Here is a 22,700-nt window from a genome sequence, read left to right on the forward strand (position 1 = left end):
ATTTCTGGACACAGAAATGTGGGGTTTTGTTAGTTGTTATGTATCATCACCAAGCTGATTTTGTTAAGCAAATTTGGCACTAACAACCACCAATAGCTAATAAATTCGATGTTAGGTTTACAAGGTTCTGACAGATTGCTGGCAGCTGCCTTAAATGCAGGGAAGAGCTCTCCTAGTGTGGGTTGGAAATGCTTATTTATACCACACTGTGGGTCTTTTTCCCCCAAATTTTGCTGTCTTCTCTTAGTAGATGTCATTGGTGCAAAGTGGATAATAATTGATCAGAGATGTAGTATCCAGCTACACCAGAGATCAGCACAAATGCATTAAAGATAGTTAGCTCAAGCATAACGTATTACATTTCTACAGTAAGATACCTTTTCATTTATTTTTATAGTAAGAAACTTTTTCATCTATTTTTCATGCAAAATTTGTGGCAAGGATGTAGTAAGGCCTCACCATAGATTGTCTTATTTTACTTTGAGTTTTGGTGATTAGCTTTTCTATGCTAAGAAGGTTTTAAATATTATGAAGGCATTTAATATAAACTTGATGTTTATTGGTTTTTATTGGTGTGGAAGAGACTGGCTGTACAACTGGCTACTACTAAGTTTGTTCTTAGGCTTCATTTTAGCATGTCTTAAAAGCAGAAGATGATATGCTGAGAAGTAGGCATAGGCTTCCACAGCTTAGAAGTTGATCAGACAGAGGTTGTCTTTAGATCAGGGAAAACCAACTTAGAAGAAAACCTTGGAGAGCCTGAGTGCTCAGTTGCAGTAACAGAGCATGTTAGGTAATCAATCACAGACATTTAAGGTAATCAAAACCATGAACAACCACTTTTTAGTGGTAAATGGTGCCAAGAATGTATACAGAAACTGAATAAGCTGAAGTCTCATTGTGAAGATGAGTGCAGTCCAAAAATTCCCAATTGCACAATGGACTGTGGAAACCACAAATATGTTTGTATAACTGAATTCAAATTTTGGTATTCACTGCATTTTATCATCTCTCATTTACTTGGAAGAAGAATCAAGAATCTGTTCCAACACTGTCACTGTGTGTAACTGAGTCTTTGACAAACCTCTGACCATGAAGTCAATGCTGAGTGAGGGGAACAGGAAATTAAAGGAGTGGGCAGTTCCTTCTAACTGGAAAAGAGCAGATTAAGACAAAAAGTTGAAGAATTTTACAGTGTATATAAGTCAGGCATCACTGATACACAATTTTCTCTTCAGATGCGGTGGAAGGATCTCTGGACAGTACAAGACTGGTGGTGAGAAATTCAGGTTAACTATGCTGCAGTGCCCAACTTGATCTACAGTTGTGGAATTTATCCTGGTTTTAAGAGTCAGATGGTCAGCACTTTCCATCTCTGACAGAGCATTCTCCTCTCTTCCTGTCAAAATGCCTTACAACTCCATGGAAAGACTTCAGAAATAGATATAATTTTCTTTATGCCAGTACACCAAAAAAGCTTTCCTTCCTTAAAATGGAAAAATAGAAGAGTCTAGAAATATATACTGATGCCATACAGCAACTCTAAAAAAGTTGCTGACAGCATTTCACACAACCAAAAAAAATACTTAAAGTGAAGCACTAGATGCTGTTTTGGAAAGTGTGTGGGTGATGACACCAAGCATTATGCACCATAATGAACTTTCACAGAAAATGGATAAAGCACAAAAACATCCCATTGTCATTATAACAGACACGTGGTGCTTGTTTTGGGTCTGTCTCCTGAAAGTGTCATGCAATGCTCACTAGGCCTAGTACCGGGAAAGGCAGAGAACTACCATACCCCAGGTTGCCTTTTCAGTTCCTCTTACATCTTTATCAATGGCCATCATATCTCTTCTCATGTCTCTCTTTCGGGCTGAGGAGTCTTAGTCTCGCCCTTGTACAGAACCTTCCAGAACTCTGATTATTTTTGCTTCCGTTCTGTGAGCTGGACTAAAAACGACAAAATACCACACTATATTTTATATAGAGGCAAAGTTTCAGATGTATACAGTCCTCATGAAACAGGATACTCTCCGCTCTGTTCTCACGTCCTTTGCTAATGCTTTCTAACAGGTAGTTTGTTTTCTGACCACTGCCAAGTATTGAGCTACTGGTTTCAAAAGAACAGTTATGCCCCAAGGTCACATTTGTGTGTGTAAGATTTAACGCAGAGCCCATTAGTGACAGTAATCCCAGGGTTGTTCTTCCCTTATGTGCATAATTTATTTAGGTTTACTTACAGTGAATTTCACAGAGACTGTCTCTGTTACTATTTCTTGCACTGAATTACCCCACTGCTTTATTAATGGTAATTGCCCTTCTCTTTCAATTTGTCCAGCTGACAGACAAAGTACAATTGTTCTGTACACCATTTACTGCCTCTCTGTCAGACCTCATGAAGGTACCATATGCCCAAAAGGTTTGGTGATTTTCTCAAGTGATTTAACAAAATACATCGCTTCTTTGTAGAAATATGAATTTCTGTCTGTCCTCTGGATTCTCCAGAAACCCATTGTTAGTGTGAAGTACACTTCAAGGCTTGTGCACCTCTCCAGCTGTGAGCAGAGTGCTCTGTCTGGGGCAGGAACAGGACGGGCTCAGCTGCTCAATTTTTTTCCTGATAAATACTACTTTGAAATACAGGTTAAACTGCTATTGGGAATTTACAACTCCCATAGCAGGGCAAAGAAGATCTTTGCAGCTGCCTCTGTGCATTTATATATATATATATTTAAGGGTAAATCAAACAAACAAGTATCTACGGTGATTCCTTCTCACAAAAAGACATTTGGTACTGTGACTGCAGTTTTCTGACCATAAATGTCTTGATGGCCTGGGGAGACCATGTCACATGTCCTTCCTCACTAGACAAAGAAGGGAAATGTCTGTATTACAATATAGATCTTTATTTTCTTAAAAAATATCAGCTGAATGAAGAGAAAATGCATTAGAGAAATGACAGATCTGCATAAACTGAGTAAACAGCAGTGTTAAACCCGTGGCATTTGTTTCACCTGGCTGTGTGTAATCTGGATGACAGGTGTGTCCTTGTGTGCTTAGGATGTAACGTTTCCCCTGGCACTCAAGCAAAAGAAGCAATACTGATGCAATTTGTAAAATGGGAAAAAGTCTTGACTGTTTTGTCTTACCTTTTTCAGAAGCCGGGGCAAGGTCAATAAAACTTCGACATTTTTCACCTTTAAAAGAAAAGGATTATTTTAGGACATCATAGAAGTGGATTGGTTTTGCTCTGCCTCCTCTTTTTGACTGGTGTTTCTGCCACCTGAGTCTCTACAGGACCACAGAGAGAGCAGAAATTTACCTGTGCCTCCAGCCTGGACCAAAATCGCAATGCTCACAAGGCTGGACTCTCCCTGAGGATGACAGTCCCTTCATCGGGAGTATGAAATACAGTTAGTGAAGAAAAAAGTGGTTTCTGATGGCTGGTCCCTGCGGGGTCAGTGATGCCCCTTCCCAAGGCTGGGAGCAGTGTTCTCTCCAAATGGACTGATATTGTGCAAAGCACTGCAGGGGTTTGCGCTGGGAGGGCACTGGCCTCTTTCACCAACACTTTGCCCTCCTCCTTCGCATTGTCAGGACCATGCCTGTGCACCACCAGGGTGTGACCCAGCCTCCCAGTGCCAGGAAGCATTGCCATGGGTACAGACATCTCCACAGATAGATATGACATATGTGACTAAGACAGACAAACCTGGAGCACAAAGCAAGATAAGCAATTGCATAGCATTAAAAAAAAGTGTTAAAAAGGCAGGCAAATGCCTCGCTATGACCATCGCAGCCCTGAGCCACTCCCTCTCCTTTGTGGCTGCTGCATCCATTTATCACTGTAAATTAAATTCTCACTGTTTAGGTCCCCACTTCCGTTTTTGCAGGCATTCTTGAAAAGCCTATTGCTTCTGAGCAGGAAATGTATCTTAAGGGTGGATGTTTTGACCTTTCTTTTTACTTCTTCAGGCAGTCAGAGATTATAAAGTAAGTCCTCTGCTTTAGGTGCATCCATCCACCAAGTGTGTTTCCTTCAACATGATATGTTCCAAGATGACCAATAGCCTGCCTGCCCTGAGGAATCAGAGCCCAGCATGCCTGACAGAGGTAATGGAGAAGAATCCGTTTTGCCCTTCAAGACTAATTGGTGCAAAGATACAGCACTAGGATTTTTTAGTAGCTTTGCTCAATTTTAATTGCACAGTCAAAAGGCTGATTTAGGAAATGTGAGCTATTAAAAAAGAATAAACAGTGAAATGCTGTAGTGATGTTGGAATCAGTGTGTAATTTCTTCTTGGTTGTAATTAATTATATGTACAAACCAATATAAAATGTTAATCTTTCTGGTATCTTTGTTGCCAGGATTGAGATAAACATAACCATTCAAATGATAGCTGTGCTGAAATAACAATCTATTATTATAATGTTATTACTACCGCTTTTTGTTTACTTTTTGCAGTTTTAATCCCATGCTAAATATGCTGAAAAGTGTTGTGTACATAGTCTGTAGTCTGTTTGTGCATGTATGAGTTCCTATAAAAGAAAAGGTTCACTTGACATTGAAATGAACATTTCAATATCTCCATGGCAGGGGGTAGGATTTCTACTCTCTGCATTCAGGCACTGCCAAGAGGACAGTCAAGGGAAAAGGAAGTGACACCACTTATCAAAGCACCATCTCTGTTTCCAAAACGGTAGGTAGGCCAGTCTATATCTGAGAAAAAGGAGTGTTAGGTGAGTAAGTTATTAAGTTTTGGGGCAGACAGACTGAAAGATATCTGATGGATGACAGAAATCACAGCATCACAGCAGCATTGTGTTGACAGGACCCTGCAGGTCTCCTGTTCAGCCTCCTGTTCAGAGCAGGACTATTGCTAACACCTGATCAGGTCAGCTGTGACTTTTCCCAGCCAAATATTGAAATACTTCAAGGATGATGATGCCCATTATTGAGTGACTCCAACTTCTCTAGCTGTTCTGTCATATAAGTAGTTATCCTTTCTTTATTTGTAGGTACAAGAACAAGACCAACCCCCTCAATGTCTTTGCATGTGTAGTGTACTTGAGGTCCCTGACCAAGAAATTCAGAGAAATAGTTGGACTATAAAAGACTCTGTGTTCTAAGCATGAATCGTTCTCATCCAGAGACTCTAAGTTTTACGGTATGAGGTGTGTCAGGAATGCATTGACTTAAAATCAAGTGACTACAGTGCAAGTCACCTTTAAATTTGGACCTGATATCAAGGAGATTAAGCACAATTTTTCATTCTAGCCATATGGATCTGTGTTTGGGGTTTGGTTTTATGGTTTGGTTTGGGGTTTTTTTCAGATGGAAGTTACTACTTTTATCACAGTCTTATTTTAACCTGACTTTAGACTAACTGGGTAGCATTGAGTCATCTCTCACCTGTGGTTGCAGTGAATCTGAAGCCATATTATTTAAAACCTTTAACAAATACCATGTTATCCCAAGACAGCCGAAGGGGAATGGTGTTTGATACTACAGAAACTGCACAGCTCATCCAAGAGCTGGAGATACGTGGTGCTTTTCAGATACATGTCAAGGTACAAAGCCTCTCTAACACACGTGGGTACTGAGGAAACTGATGGTACCACGGTGTTTGGCTGCAGGTGCCTTGTCTGCAGGACAGATGTAGAGAGTGTGATTACATGCTATTTGGAGGAATGTGCATCCTCATCCTTCCTCAAATCACCTTGCCCAGAACACCATTTCTCCCAGAACAGCTGGCTGTGGCTGAGGCCTCCAATTTAGATAATATGGACTGAAAATGCTGCAGTGTCCAGAAAAAGGGTTTTTGGTGCCATAGCACAAAGAATGGCTGTAGGCTGGAGACACAGAAGCCCGGAAGGGGGTCACATCACTTCCAGCGGCTGATGTCTGGATTGTGTCTGGACTACTGCAAAAAGTTGTGGTAGGAACTGCACAAGTAGCTCCTGGTGAAGAACACTTCCCATCATTATTCCTGTTGCTGGATCATTGGAAACCTCTCCTCCATTTCAGTGGTAACCACTGGTGGTATTTATACACCACATTCATACTTCAACATGCAGACATGCATCTCACTGAGAACTGAAGATGTCAGTAGTGCTTTCACTGTTCCTCTTAGGATTTATTCTAAGTTATTTTTGGGTATCTTGTATAACTGATCTCTTAAGCCCTCTTAAGTTTAATTTTAGACTTGGCAAGAGTTTATCCTGCTGTGCTGCCCTTTTCCAGATGCATCTTCTCCTCATAACCATGCTCCTGGGGAGTCTTTAGAGAATACAGAAAAGGCTGTTTAGAGATGCAACAAGAACAGTGTTTAGGTTTCATCCACCTGATAGTCCTGCCGCCCATTTGTGGCAGCAATTCTGACAGAGGAGAAAGCCAAGGAATGATCTCTTCTGCACATAACTGACACAGAAAGGACCGCCCTGGCTTGAACGCTCTCCACTTCCATGAAGGAACAATGGCCATGTACAGTGCATATGAAGCTCGCTGGAGCTCAGCAGCATCAGAGAGCTGCTGGAGGCTGAGGAGAAAGGACTGACCAACCACCTAAGCACCAATAAGAGCTTCTTCTATGGCTTCCCAAGGGTGAGGTAGAAACGTCTATGCAAGCCCTTGCAAATGCATTCCTTTATAACCAGGCTGGCTCGGCACAGGCTCAGTTGTGTCTCTGCTGGGCTACCAGAGAAGGGGGCATGGGTCATATGGACTTCTAGGACTGGGTACCAGTAACAGCCCAAAATTTGTTTGTGTTTTTCTCTAATCTGAATTAATTAATCTAATCCTGGATATGTGTATGTTTATGTGTTATTTGCTAGGGAACTTCAAACCGAACTAGCCAGAGAGTGGGAGGAGAGATCTGGAAAGACCCAAGGTCTGAGCTGGGTAAGAGTCTTGAGGTCTCGGTATGGATGATAGATTTAGAGCCCATGGTAATATCTGAGGTATCATTAGTGTGATGTGCTTGTGCATCTACAGAGAGAAAGGGTGTGCATGTATCAGTAGTGATCTGCAGACCTGCTCAGCCAGAGAGGAGGAAGAGGAATGAGCTTGCTGATGGGAGTGATGTTGTGTTTCTGTGCTGTTTTGCACAGCTCTCTCTGGGTTGGTCTGTGTGGTCACAGTGTCACGCATGCGTGTGTGTGCACATGCACGTGCACGTGCATTCATCTGCATCTTGAATATGTGCCTAGCCTGAACTGGGAGGGACACCAACAGCAAATCATCAAAAGAGGAGAAATTCCCTGGGTCTTAAAGTCCCCTGGGCTCAGTTTCCCAGGAGCACACACAGCATTTCCTCAGACAGGCTCATTGAGAATTTTCCCATTTCATGGCTCTGCAGCTATGGAAGCTCCTGCAGCAATGCAGGTCAAATGCTTTTGAGCTCCCTAGTAGTTTCTACTGAAGAAAGCTTGGCTTTGAGTTCTGTGTATTCTTAGGAAACAGTGAAGATGTGGATTTTATCACTGTGTCAGTGCCAGGGATACAGAGAGAAAGTTGTGGCAGCATAATGAGATGATCTCTCTGTCTTGCTTCCAGCATGAGGCCAATACTCTTTCTTCTCTATCTGCTGCTCACAGCATGGTGGGAAGTCCTGAGCTTCAAGCCCTTCCAAGTCTTTGGCACATACTTGTCATGAAAATTGTCTCATGTCTGCAGAATCAAATCATTTCAGGAAAAAGTAGGATGCCGTGTGAAAAGCAGGCACTAATCTGACAGAGCTGAATTCTGGAGAAAGTAAATGAGCTGGTAAGAGTAAGGCTGCTTCAAGGGATGGGAAGGAGGCACTGCAGAACACCGCTAATGAGCAGTCGCACATGTTGGAGGGGTTACCCATGTGTCCTGTCACCTCAGATAGGTAGACCCAGACACCTCCCTTTCCCTAGCATGTGGAGGTAGTGTGGTTGCTTTCTTACCTTCTCCACTGAAGGGTCCTACTTCATAGTGTCAGACACACTTTGTACAGCTGGGACTCTGCTGGAAGCAAATGCTTGTTCCTTTTACTTTTCTCAGGCAGAGTTCAGAGGCATCTGTACCTCCCTAGCCCAAACAATAATTTGAAAGCAAAGGCTAAGAAAGAGAAGTGGTTTTTCCAAATCCTCCAAATTCAATCCTGCCAGAAAGTTGAGACAAATGGATCCCATAAAGCCACAAAGTCTGCATGGTATACTGGCCCCAGGGTTTTGGACCACTTTGCCCATTAAGCTCTGCACACCTTGTTGTGGGCATTGAAACTACATTGCAACAGATCAGATGTGCCTAGCGGCAGCTTCCAAAATGGATGCAGGCTGATATTCTGTGGGTCTATGGAAGACACTAGGGAGCAATTAGAGAGCTACATAGGGCAGCTGGAAAGACAGGTCTAGGTGCACATAGATTACGTCTAAACTACAGCGCACAGGAATACTTCCAAGCTCAGTGTGCACACTGGAATGACTCTGCCTTTGTGAGACTCACATGTACTCTACTGTTTCTTCCACCAGTTGTCTAAACTATACGGTTGGTTTGCTCTTGACTTCAGGACCCCTCACTGTACAGCAGTGGCTGGACTTGGCTTGTCCAGAGTATACCTTGGTAAACTGGTAGTTTAGACTGGAAATGGGGAAAAGGACAGAAAAAACAGGAAGAAAAAAAAAAAGGCATAGGCTTTAAGACAAGAATCTAAATTTATAATATGGCTGTTGCAATAGTAAGGACAGAAGTTGATGTCCTGGATTACACATATTGGTCCTACATTCCTGAGTTCTTTCCTCTCTGAACGAGTGATAAACGCCTCATTAATAACCAGGACAGCAAAATAAAAACAGCTCTGAAAAATCCTAGTTTGTATGTCTTCCAACTACACGGGTTCAAAACATTCCAGTTAAATAATTTGACTTAAAAGAAATCCGGTAGTTCTGACTGAAAGAAAGATCTCTGTTATAACTGCTTTTCATCTTGCAGTAAAAAGAAAAAGCTGTCTGTATTCACTTACTCTGAATAAAATTTTACGAGTTCAAAAGTACAGTTCTGATGAAAATTTAAATGATTACATTTCATTTAAACAGCATTCCCTTTTAGTAACACTCTGGCTCCCAGCCTACAAAAGACAAGGTCCTCTTTTTTTCCCAACAGGCCCTAACAAATCTTTATCTCTCCAGTTATATCTGGAGTCATGTAATTCTGATGTGATCCCACATCATCTACGGAGGACAAAATCATTGTATTTGTCTAAAAAAAGATATACCCCCAAGGGATCCCAGCCTAGACAAGGCTGAGGACTCCAACACAACTTCAGTGAAATAAAGTACTACATCAGGGAAAATATAGGTTAATGAGGTCACTCAAACTGAGCTGTATCAGGTTAATTAATAAGTGAAATATTACACTTTTGATTAAACTGATCCCAGACAGAGCATTTAATTGAATTTTTTCTAATGAAAAATTGAGTACTCGATTGCAAAATCAACATTTTCCAGTTGACTGTGTTGATTTTGCTGGAGTGATATTTTCTTCTGGAAAATAAATTTCATACAGAATTACACTAAAATATGTCTTGAACTATGAAAACAATTGGGTTTTTTCACACTCTGATAGCTGTCATTCATAGCTACTGCCCATCAACATTTCTCTTACTTCCAAATAACCTGAGAATTTGTTCAATTTCTCAGCCTCTGCTGAGATAATTCACAATCTTTTTCCCTTTTGGGGTTGTTTTTAAATCTGAATGCCACACTACTGTTCTCTTTCAGCAAACTCCAGTCTTAAAACTTTCTACCCTTTAAAGGGGAAAAGTTGAAAGATTTCCACTTTTTCATTTCAGGTATGAAATGAAAATTTCCTCAATTCACATATTCACAAAGAAATGGTAATAGTTCTGTTGAGAGGTGTAATCTACTGTGGAGTTTCCCCTTTGGTTCTTTGGAGCAGTAGAGAGCTGTGCAGGGGGCAGAAGGTGTGGGCAGAGCAGGCAATGCCCAGCACATTTGTGCTAACTGGGAGTAAGTGCCATGGCAACTGCATTTTCTGTACTAAACTCTTCCTGTTGTGAAAAATCTTGCACAGTATCTGAAAGCAAACATCTCCACAGGCTGCTCTCAAATCATGTCTAATTGAAACACATCCAAGTCATAAGACTCATCTGATTATCTTGGTAAGACCTGATGGATGTGTACACACATCTACCATTTGGAGAGCTGGAAAATAGTTCAGATTTCTAAATGATTGGGAGAATCAAGGAAACAGTGATGCTGAGGGAGGCTTTCAATGATTCTAGTGTCAAATTAGACCTGACTTTATAATCTAGAAAGCATTAAATCAACAGAGTTCCAAGGTGCTTTAAGCATTTCAAGTCACAGAATGGGAAGAGGAGAGTTTTCACCTGTTCATCCCACAGGTGACCATCTGCCACAATGTGCTTACTCTCTGCTTAATGTAAACGTGCCAAAATAAACTTATTATCAGCAGTCCAGTATCTGTGGGACTATAAGGCCTCCCAAGAAAACTGAGAAAGACTAGAAAGGATGCTCTTAACAGAAGATATAGCTGATGATGTATTTGTATGAAGTACTTATTGTATGTACATTGTTGTATGAAGTATGTCATGTCTTCTACATTTTCCCAGGTGACTGCATTAGCAGGTGCATTTAGGCTGGTGATTAGCAAAGATCAAAGGATTAAATAGCCAATGACCCTGAAGTCCTAGTTGAAGACAAAATGTGGTTCAGTAGCTCCGATTCCTTCCACTTATTAGCTGTGGACCGATGTGGATTCTCTTTTAACCATGCCAAGTGCTTCTCTCCAGATAATGCCCAACCAGAGTACTTGCACTGGATCTGTGCCCTAGCTCCAGAGATACATGAGCAGGGCAGGAAGAGATGAAAGTCACTGACAGTGAAGAAGAAAACTCCTTTTCACTGGATTACTGCAGACAATGAAAACATCAAAAGGCGAAGTGTGCCAAAATGGAGGAAAAGAGATTCAGGAGAGAGCATTCCTCTGATAGCATGGCACATTGCTATGAACACAGGTCCTCAGTTTGCAGCTTGAAACATGTGCAAGTGACTGTAGGTAAAAGGCAAAGGGATTGCTGGAGGATAGGCAACCTTGAATGTCAGAGCCTATACTACATCAACTTGTATTTCTTCTCCTCAGTTAATACCATAACAGTATTTCTTCCCTGGTTTCCCATCTATCCGCAGCCTGTTCCTCTTAGCCATGGCAATTTAGGTTGCCCGTTTCGAAGTGAAGTCCAGAAACTTCTCCCACCTTCCCTACCCAAAGATGCTTTTTGGGTTGAGGGCTCCTGTTTTTCCAGGCAGGCACACCTGACTGGGAGTATGGAAACAGATAACTTTAACCTTTCAGCCACAGGCTAAAAGGTTAAATATAATATCCAGTTTTTAAAATTAAGTGAAAAGAGTTGTGCTTGCATTTTTCTTGTGAACCTTAATTCCAAGCTTCTACCTAATAACTCTGCGATAAATTCTCATTTAGTGTTTTTTGTCTGGCCAGATGATGCACAGTGAAATTAGTCTGAATGATATTATGATGTGGTTTTTGGTCTCTCCAGATCTAGTGACTCTAGAAATGGTGGAATGGCTCTGCTTCTCAGTTAATTTCCCTAACCATAAACATGGTTTGTGTCATTTTCCCCACCAAATGCAGCCAAATTCAAGGTGGAACACCTTACATTGAATTTTGTTTGCCTGTGACTCTTCTACAAACCATGTCATTCCATAATAGCAGCATCTGCTTCTTATTATTTACTGTCTTCTGTAGTCATTTGTAAATTAGATCAGCAAAAATTTATATTGCCATTTTGTTTACCGACAAGAATACTGAGTAACATTGCACCAACTGATGATTAACAGAGGATCCTGCTATAAGCAACTGTATTCTCTGGTAAGTCCTCATTTTGAGATCTGTCATTAAGCCAGTTCTGTTAATCCATATAAAGAAAGTTTTAAAATCAGGATTGTGTCTGATGTAATTTAAAAACCATAGGGATACCATGATGCTTGATATTCCATCTTGCATTTATTTCTGTAGCCCTAAATGGGGTAAACATCTCTTTGAAATATGGGGTCTTAGTCTTTGGTGTTAGTCTTCTAGCACTTCGAAGTTTATTCAATTTACAAGAAACTACAAGAAGCCCTCAGATGGCTCCTCTAAGGCTACTGGTTGAGGACAGACACTTCCAAAGAGAAAGGAACAGTTTTGGCTCATGAGGTGGTGAGTAACTTCTCATATAAGGGGTCGTTCATTGCCTAGTACCTTACTTTCCTGTCTTATGAGTCTCAGCCTACAGGGACTTTATGTCCACATTTTATGTATGATAGATGTTCATAGAGCTAGTCTGTCTAGCAGAATCAAGAGGACCTAAAATCCAAAACTCCCAGAGTACTGCAGCCACAAAATATCCCCAACATCCTATAAAAAAATGAATGTATATAATAAAGCAACCACCACCACCGTAACCACAGCTATCATGTACCACAGGAAAAGAGCAGGAATATTATGAGGAACATGAACAGATCTGAAGACTCCTACAGCTTAAATTCCTATGGCCAGGCCTATTTTTCCTGTTGCAAAAAAAACCACGGGGCTTTGTTAGAAGGAGTTCATTTCAGAAAAGTGCTTTTCTGAAATGGACCTTTCCCCGTGTTGTAAAGGAAGGCAAAAACTTGTTACTATCCCGGTTATATAGCCTGAAGGAGATTTCTTTTCTGATCCCTCAGTTTAATGTTCGGTGCATGAGCAGACGTATCAATTAGATACTGAGAAGCTGTAATAATGTCAACGGCAGCAAAGCAACCTCCTCATATACTGTCTCCACCTGTAGCCAATTTCTGATGCTTTGGAGAAGGCATAAACCCCTTCAGAAAACGTGATATGCATTAAGTCAGCAACTGTTTTTTTCTTGGCTCTCACTGGTGACTAGTAGCAAGGCAGTCAAACCAAGATGGCTCCTTTCAGACCTCCTAAAGATACCAACAAATCAGCTATGCAGGACACACTCCAAGCTTCCCCATGCCTGAAACGCTCTTTTTCCCTTCTACACTTCTTTCTGTGACTTTAAGAAGTACCCACTTTAGCCCATGGATTTCCTTTGCCCACACTGCCCTCTGTGGAGGTGAAGTCCAGTGATGCACTTTCTGGGAACCCTTCCTTGGATTTTCATTTTTTTTCTCAATGACAAGTTATTTAAGTCATATTATTTTCTCTATTTTTATCCATATATATATCTCCATATATATATATAAAGTACCATCACATCTAGATATTTGATACGTTATACTAAAGAGGACCAGTTTTTCTTTTCTCAAGAAAGATTCTCTTTTCCTTAACAACCTTGGAAATCCTACTCTGCATCTATTTCACCTCCCTCTTTTTCTTACCATAACTCTGTATGATGACTTTAACAAAATGCACTGGTGTTACCTCTGCCTTGCAAAGTGGTGCTGACTCTTCCCTAGAATAATACCATTCCTTTGTATCACAGCACTTAGCTCACAGTCACCCCAGAGACAAATACTGGCCCACAACTTATTTCCGATCTTTTGCCTGCATTTGATAACTGCCTGTGACCTCACAGAATTTTATGCCTTACTGTTTGGTGCAATTAACCTTTTTTAAATTTTAATACTATTCTTGCAACTCTATCAATCAGACCAGTTCACATTCTGAGTTATGCAGAAAAAAGCTCTCCTCTGTAATGCAAATATTCCCAGACTTCGTGCCACAGCATATGCACGGAGTGCATTTAAAGTAGGATTATTCTCTTCAAATTAAGACTTCTGCGTTAGAAATGGCAACTGCTTAGACAGAGTCCTTTTTGGCCAATGAGGAAAATACATACTTCCAGTGCTCAGTTCATGCTGTTTGAGGAGGAATTTAATCTCCCCAGGAAATACTCACTACTGACTGCAATGATAATGTTGATCAGTTTAGGCACTTGATAATGTCCACAGGTTTCCTGTAGGATTCATCTTGCCTTTTTAGGTGACATGAATTCTATCCCCAGTTCTTTTTCCTAGATTGCTAATCTCAGCAATAACAGAACCAGTCCCAAACTCAATACAGAGGACAACTAGAAATATCTGATCTCCGCTGTGACTATTTCCCTTTTTACATTATTTGCCACAGCCTCCTTCTAAGATTATTCTTTAGTCAATTGACAGTCTCTCTATTTTTTCCTATCATAATAAATCAAGCAAAGGAAAATCCGCACCACAGATTCAAGCAAAATGTCTACCTACTTCACTATCTTTGTATCATCCTCCAGTGACAGATATTTAGGGAAGAACAAAGGGATGCATATAGGGTGATTCTGTTCATATACTCCCCTTGTAATAACAGTACTGCATCAGTAGTGTAGGGACTTCCTGGCCCGAGGTTACTCTCAAATCATGGTGTTAATAACACAAAAGGACGTTTGCTTCCTGGGTCCATGCAATCCCCAGTTTTGGCCTTCACACCATTCCCTGGCAGGGAGCTCTGTAGGAAGGAGAATTTCTTTTTGTCTGTTATGCCTTACTGTTCTTAAGTCATGCAAGCAGTCAATGATGTTTCTTGTCTGATTTCTGTCATTCCCAGTTGATACCACCAGTATCATAGTTCTCTGTACATTGTGCCTTCCTGCCTGCCTGAAGAGGCTCAGGCTCTTCAGCATTCCCCGGTGTGAAGCATGCCTACATCTATCACCACATTGTTAACATTCCCTCCACTCTCTGTAGTTTTTCTGTAAAGAATTTTCAGTGGGACATTCCATCAAATGCTTTTCTGTAAATCCATAGAGACTGGGTCTAGTGCATTACCCTTGTCTAAGAAGTGATTCATCCTGTTAAAAGATTTACGTTTAATAAAACTCTACCTTTGATAAAACCCATTTGTTGTGCTGTCCCTGAAAACTGTCCTAAGGTTGCTGCTTCAAGTCGCCTGTATGATTTTTCCCAGTCTTCTTTGAATACAAGCATGTGCAGATTCTTGCTACTAACCCTGTATTTTCATGTGCCAATTATTTCAACATCCTCAGATGGAGATTATCCAGGCCCCCTGGGTTCAGTTCCTCTATCGCTGGAAATTTTTTCTTTAATATAGAGCTCTACCTACTCAATTCCTTTTACCACTTTTTCCTTCTTACACAATTTATAACTAGCAATTTTTGCATTCCAGTCATGCGAATAAACCCGCCAGGTTTCAGTCATGCCAATTATATTGTATTTCTCATAATCCAGCAAGAATTCCCAATTCCTTTTGCTTTTAATTATATACTCACAAGGTGCTTCACCCTGGTCCCTCTCTCTGGACAGAAGCCTATGGTGAATCACATATGCTTATTATCCCACGGTGGCGGGGAAGAAGGGTGATGCAGTACCGGCCTGGATCTGCGACAATGTAGGGCTAGTTCTTGTCTTTATGTGTTCCAGATTTATTCATTTCTGCAAGATACACCTCTCTTGTTCTCTGGCTCCTTCTCAAATGTGCTTTTAATGTCCATATTTATGGCACATTTTGATGCATCCTTACATACCACCTAAATTCTACTCTACCATTTACTTCTTGAATAGTGCTAAGGAATATGTGATACAGAGGATACAAACAGACCCCTTGCCCTCAAAATATTACTCCAAGAATACAAAACAAGCCTATGCATACCCATTCCTGGTCTCCCTGGCTTCTATGGAGCCTGGTGAGTAACATGGAAAGGCTAGTTTTTTATATAATGCAATAGTACTCTTAAGAGGCACCTAGGCAGTTGCTTTTCCCTCTGAATGTGGATGTTATTGCTGAGACTGTCTGTTCATTAGTAACTAAACCAAGATCTGAGTTCATGTTTTTTTTCTATTAGAATCAAAGCAAACACACTATTGAGCAAACTCAGCTAACATGTTGCTGTTCCCCAGCTCTGAAACTCCTCTACCTGTTAGGAGAAGGTATGCCACGTTACTTACTTCATGCATTTATTTTTTCATGACATGTATGTTCTTGAGTCACAGAGTCTACCAGCTAGTTTACCACTGCCACTCTTGTGGCACATCTCTTGTCTGGTGTCTTGTGGGGTGTCCAGTACTGACACAAGCACAGTGAGAGGCTGCAGGTGTGGAACAAGATTTGTACTCAAAGTCATACCAAAGAAGAAATTAAATGATAGAGAGCTTGGCTCAGAGACGCTTGGCCATAGCCAAGGAATTCATGATCCAGGAGGAGGCATCAAGTGCTCTGTGCAGCATGTGACTGCAGAACAGGACTCACAACCAGCACAGTCTACAAATCTCTTAGGGTATGCTCTAGCTTCATACGCCTCCAGACATTAGGTGCATTGCTCGTACAGAAGGTGCCTCCACCTGTGGGGGATCCAAAGCATGAACCCACTCTGAAAAGGAGAGCCTTCATCCTCTGTTTAATAGACTGGATTTCAGCATACTTTTGAGTCAGAAATTGTGCTAAATAATTACAGGACATACCCACCAATTAAATGTATACGTTCCAGTCCCTCTTATTCCCAAAGGGGATTCACAATTCTATTTCTCAGGTGCTAAATGCTTTTGGGATTCTTTAGCTGTCCTAGACATGCTGGATAAACTCTAGATTCACAAATTATTTCAGAACTAATCACAGCATTCAATCTCTGTTAAAGATGTCAGTGAAAACTAGAAACCTGCCTCAAGATGAAGTCCCACTTTGCTAGTCTCTGCACAGAGAGTGGATGGCATGCTTTTTGCACCTCAATGTCTGGAATCTAAATGGACATTTCAGATAAAGAGTGGGAGGAGATGACACTCAAAAATTTATTTGATTGCAGCCTAAATGAGTCCCAGCCCCTCCAACCAACTGGAAGCCCTGCAATGCTGGCCCTTGTAGTATCAACCCTCTGGGAACTGGTCCTGTTGTGTCTGCACTATAAGATCTGCTGTACTACAGCTACACCAGTGCAGGGAGCAGAAAGTTTTGACAGAAATGTGACTATAGGGAGAGAGAAGTCAAAAGCTTGATGGCTAGATGAAGAATGTGGCTCACGGCTGGGAAAGTTATGAGTCTCTGGAAGGTTTTGACAGCATTGCAGTTACAGAGTGTTACTGGCTTTCATGTGTTCCTGGTGGGATTCATGATGCTTAACTTCAGACATTGGCAGTGAGGAATCATGGATAGGTCAGGAGCTGTAGGAATGGTGCTGACCATAGGCTATGGCAGCAATTTCTGCTGACAGAGGTGTGAGGCTATGGAGTGGCTACGGAAAGGACCTTGCCTGGAGGAAGGCTTTTGTTGCAGTCACTTTCAATATGCTATTGGTAAAGCTTTGAGAAAGATGACATTGAAAGTATGGAGTGCATTCAAGCTAGGGATTATGATTAATTTAATACATGAGTATCTGTGTGCTTAGTGGTATTTTCTGGATGTTCTCATGGCATCCTAGGCTGTTTATTAAAAACATGGTGACGGTATGACTTGTGACACCTACAGGACTGTGATCACTAAGTGTGCTGTGGACAACGTGATGAGCCCATGGGATGGATTACTCACAGATATATTGAACATCAGGGTGTGTGTATAAGCATGATCACAGTGCTGTTAGTTGAGGCTGCCTGGTGCCTCCTTACCCTGGAAGTCAGGTAAAATGATCACCAGTCATGCTGCAAAAGGCTATGACAATGAACTGACAGTCTGGTATTACAAACCCATAAGTCTGAATTAAGACCTTTCATGGTTATTTTATGCTGACAGTCCTAGGGACAAATTTACATCTGTGCCCATTATACTGTTCCTTACCAGAAAATAACTGTGGTAAATCCTGAATGAGGCAGCTCTCTGTTTAAGCCAATATATCCCTGTACCTGTCTGGATTCTTTCCAAAGGCTGGTCACTTCTGGTCTGCTAACTCTAGAGTACTTTTCACCAAGTTAGTGTTTCAAATAAGAGGAAACACACATGTGGCTGCTGTGGCGGAGTGGGGAGGGAGAAACAACGCCTTCGCTCCTGCTTTCACCATAACTTTCTAAAGCTGTCTTCCAGCTATCTCCTGAAATCACCCACTACAGCACAGCTTTGTTTACCTAGTATAGAATAGATCACTGTTTTTCTCTTCTCCCACATATAACTCAGTTTTCTGAGTGGGCTAGAGTCACACAGTTACAACTTATCTCACACATAAATCTTGGCTTGGAAAGCTTTCAATATCTGACAGAAATTTGGGCATGCTCGATTGTCCCAATACCAACTAAGATGCTCAAAAAGTCAGAGAGTGTTAAGCTGCTCACTCAGGATGCTGTGGCCTATGTTTATTTCCAAATCAGTGAGACATCATCGTTGTTTTCTATATTTTTTTTCTAACACCAAGAGGATTACTTTTGTGCCCTCATTTCAGCATGGAACTGTTTATTAACAATCCCAAGGCCGAAGTTCATCAACTTTCCTTTCCATACATTAAAAAGAGTTTTAATGACCAACTAATTTTTGAAGCACCATCTAGAAAAATACCAACGAGTATACACAGCACCTTGAGATGAAATGGACTGTGACCTTCTCCCCAGGTTTGCCCCAGTTTATAGTACATCCTTACAGAGAAGTTTTACCAGGGTCTCATAAAGTTCTCATTATCAGGGAGGTTGTGCCCTCAGAGATACAACATGTAGGATGATTAACTGTTTCTCTCTCCCAACAGTCATGAAGGATCAACTCCCCAGTCTGCTCCTTGGGCAATGGCACAAGCCATCATCATCTTACACATTTGTAAACTTTATTTTCCAGTCACATAATCTAGCAAAAAAGCTCTTCCAAAAGCAGAGTTTGGATGTTAGCTCTACCAGACAGCTCTGGGAGTAGGATTGTCAGTTTGCATCTGTTGAGACTTAAATCAGTCCCATGGCTGCTACCTTCTATCCACCCTCCAGTGTTTTATTCCTGGTAAGTGCCAGGGTACAGCAGAGGAAATGAATGCTCTGAACAGCTGAAGAGACGTCTTTTGAGTGGTTCTCAGCAAGTAAATGGCTAAGTGGGGAACAGAAATGAGCTTTCTTGTGCCCAGTTGTGCCCTTTAACTGCCATTTCGCCACTCTCCTTCAATAAACATGCAATCCAGCTACCAGGAAGGGATTGTGGGTGGTCATTTGCTTAAGGGATACCAGAAAAGAGGCAGTCCAGGCTACAGCATGGTAAAAACTGTGACTTTCGTGCTTTCCCTGTCATTCAGACACTGTCCTAGGTTATTTCAGGGGCAATTACAATTAGATGTCAGAATCTCCTTAACAACTACCAGCCACTGTTCTTTGTGTGCTCCATGGAGCAGCTCCCAGAAGGGAAGCACTGACCAGTCTGGCTGCAGTGCCCATGGGGGTAGCACATACTGCTTATCAGAGGTTCAGCTGGCTTCAGAGCACAGATCCTGCATCAGCTAGCAGGTAAACAAGCAAGTCTTTGCTCTCTCTGGAAACAGGTTGCTTTTCAACAAAGAACTGTTAAAATCCTGCCTCTCTCTGCAGGGCGAATCTGCTTTAAGATACAGCACAGAACAGCTTGCCTGTGTGTTTATCACACTGAGCCAAACACAAAGCAACACAAGCTGGAAGGAAGTTGGTTTATACTTACCAGCAGCATTGATATTTTCCTCACAGGAGTACCAGATCCCAGTGTGGAAATACCTGAAAAGGAAGCGGTCATCTCCCGTCTCCCAGCTGTAATGAACAACATTCTGGTTTGTCTCATTTGCAGTCTCATTCCCGCTGTAGTTGAGGCAGTTTGTCTTCTTCTCTTTCCCACAGCTCGGCTTGGGGACCCTCTGTGTGCCCTCACACCAGTGGGTCGTGATAAAAGCTGTTGTAGAGAAGAGGAGAGCCATCAGATTCAGACTCACTGCTAGCAGGGCTCTGCATCTTCGATTTGTCTTCATGGTAAATCCGCCCTCCCTCCCCCTCCTGCTGAGAGAAGAAGTCAAAGGGGCTTGTTTTATTTGGGGACGGGGGGGGGTCAAAGCCTCTCACGATTCAGAATCCAGTTGTCCAGGCATCAAAACTCTCAGATTCTTCCAATCTGTTGTTGTAGCAGTGAAAGAAAGGCTGCAGCCAGACTCCCATTCTTCTCTTCACTTGAAATCCTGCCTTTGTACGTTAAAGGAGCAGCTGCAGGCGCGGGAGTGCGGCCGTCCTCTTGTAGTCGGTGTGCTTCAGCGCGCTGACAGGATCAGAGAGGGTCTGTCTCACAAAGAGCACCAAGAGCAAGTGAACATCTGCTCTGGTACCACACATGATCCCAAGGGGCTCCGCAGCTGCCTCCGCTGGGAGACACCTGCAGGCTCTGGGACTCGCTGTCCTCTGCTCTTGTAGGATGAAGCAAGAGAAACTCGGCGGGAGGCGGGCGTCAGGGACAGCTGCTGCCTGCTACCACCCTCCTCGGCAGACCTCGGGGACCACTGCAGCGCGCCGGCGGCTCAGTTGGACTGGGGGAGGCGTCACATCTTAGTCCCAAAATGAATCGTTATCTGGAGCCGCAAAATACATTTTTCATGTACCAGAGAGTAGAGCTTTGTCCAGGAGGAGGAGGGATGGAGTGGTACTTCAGTGTTTCTGCTCTGAGCTAGGGAGTAGTAAATCAGGGGTTTGATTCTGCTGTCAGCATACCTGTGTAAATCTCTGTCTTCAGGGGCTTACTATGGCAGTCAGCAAAGCCTCAGAGGAATTTAGATTTGAAAGTGCATAATGAGTAAAACCCGTGTCTTTCAAAATACCAAGTGGAGCCCCTTTGTCAGGCTTTCATTTCCAGACACAGTGCTCACAGATGTTCTGTTTGAAGTGGGTCTGTAGGATATTTTGTAGGTCCTGGCTAGAGAACTAGTTACAGCAAACCCTGGCCTTTACTTGCCAGATAGCAGTGCTGTAAGAGTAGGGAGCACTGCATAATGTCCCATTTCTAGAGAAGTGTACTGTTCTGTCTAGTCAGTTGGTTGTCTCATGGAGCTTATGACCCTTTTCCACATTGCCCAGAGTTTTCTGGTAAATACTGAATGCTGTAAGGAGACCATGGCACCTGATGTAGGTGGTGGTACAATCTCTCAGACCTTGTGTCCAGCACTGAGGTTGGCCACATCTGTCACACAGTAGTTCTGTGTCCTTAGTACCTGAGTGCAATTTTCTGTGGTGAAGAAGCTGCACTTGCCTCCTGGGCTTTGGACTGTGATATTTCCTTCCAGCATTGTTTGGACTCTCTGCAAGAGCTATGGGGATGCTTGTGGCCCCTCAGAGCAGTCCAGTAGCGGTTTTCCAGCAAGCCCTGGGAGTAACCATGCAGCCACACAGCCGCATACTAATAGATGGGCCAATGCTCTCATCTCACGCCCTGGATTCTGTTAAGTCAGCACACTGACTCAATATACAAAGCTCATCCTATGCCTTACTGCCTGCAGACAGGAACTGTGGTGGTATGGTAGTTTCTCCAGTTCCTTGAAGAAAGCCAGGTGAAGTTTCTCCTTAGCAAGCCACCTTACAAGACTTCAGGGACCCTGATGCCTCCCTCACAGGTACCCATAGGACTCTCTATTATGCCTCTTGCTGGTGCCTGCCCTGCATGTCTGGTCCCAACTGTTTATGAGATTTTTCACTCTTTTTACAGAGCCACTTGGCTTTAGCCATTTTGTGTTATAAATAAACTAGAAAGTTGCTAGAAAACTCTGCTCTGTGAGAACAATTGTGATGGCAACTTTGCAAGGTTAGTGAAATAGCTTTGAACTGCAAATACTTCCCTTCCTAAGTGCCCTTCATTTTGCCCACTTCTGCCTGTACGTATGATTACTACATCTCTTCAGAGCCAGATTTTTCCACTGGGCAGTGCTAGCAGAGTGCCTCTGTGCACAGTCTTCCTTCTCCTGTTGGAATTGCACCACACCTCTCCCTGTTACAGTCCTTTCAGCATTATATCTTGCAGCAAAATAATCACCATTATTTGCTTGGTTTTAATTGCATGCAAGAAATACAGATGATAGCTATTTAGAGGACCACAGGATTATTACTTCAATTATTTTTATGTTGCAGGACATTCCACTTAGTAATGCATTTGTATGCTCCTGTGTTTCTCAGGCTTATCTACGTGCTTAGAGGAATAAACAATGCACTTTAAACTTTGTCAGAATGCATTCACAAGAAAGCTAGTGCTCTTCCTCAGGATTATGTTTCAAGTGGCTGTCATATCTGACTCATCATGGGTCTTTAAAGGTCTTTACTCACAAATCTCTATCTACTGCTCTGTGGCTTGTCTTTTCTGGTACCAGCATCAGCTTCTGCACCCTGTTTCTGCCTGTGCCTCCCTCCCTGAGTAGTGGGCATTCAAGAGTTTGGTTATCTGTGATTATTTTGTCCTAAGTACTTTTAGGATTTTGTTTTTACTCCTAATCCTAACAGATATTTCTATTTCTATTCCTCCTTATCATCTTCTTTATTCTTGGTTGGTTTATTTTTTTGATCCGAAAGGGTTGTTGAGAAAGAGATGGTGGCAGTGTATATTAAAAAAAAACAAAAGGCAGCAAAGTAAAGCAGAAATTTGGTTTCTTTAGTGATAAAGAGCTTTTAGAAACTTAACCATTTAAAAATATTCAGCAAAAAGTAAAGTATGTTCAAAGTTGGGTATATTTTTTAACATCATTATCTTTTTCCTAACAGAAGTCAGTTTTTTTCTAATTATTAGACTCCTCTGGCTGTTTATGTTGGGATTACTT

The 22,700-nt window shown here is 42.0% G+C and overlaps 1 protein-coding gene across 1 annotated transcript in view; it reads right to left on the reverse strand.

The window, feature by feature from the left end:
• GSG1L (GSG1-like) overlaps positions 1 to 19,886 on the reverse strand; it is a 52,907-nt gene extending 33,021 nt beyond the window's left edge. Inside the window, exons 1-2 of the mRNA XM_010022303.1 lie at positions 19,586 to 19,886; positions 3,153 to 3,200 (exon numbers count right to left, since the gene is read on the reverse strand). Of these exons, the coding sequence (XP_010020605.1) occupies positions 3,153 to 3,200; positions 19,586 to 19,886 (349 nt within the window). The remainder of the gene's footprint in view (positions 1 to 3,152; positions 3,201 to 19,585) is intronic.
• Between the last annotated feature and the right edge of the window lie 2,814 nt (positions 19,887 to 22,700).

This window comes from Nestor notabilis, unplaced genomic scaffold (genome assembly GCF_000696875.1).
Source record: "Nestor notabilis isolate BGI_N333 unplaced genomic scaffold, ASM69687v1 scaffold12959, whole genome shotgun sequence".
In the NCBI taxonomy this organism is placed as follows: domain Eukaryota; kingdom Metazoa; phylum Chordata; class Aves; order Psittaciformes; family Psittacidae; genus Nestor; species Nestor notabilis.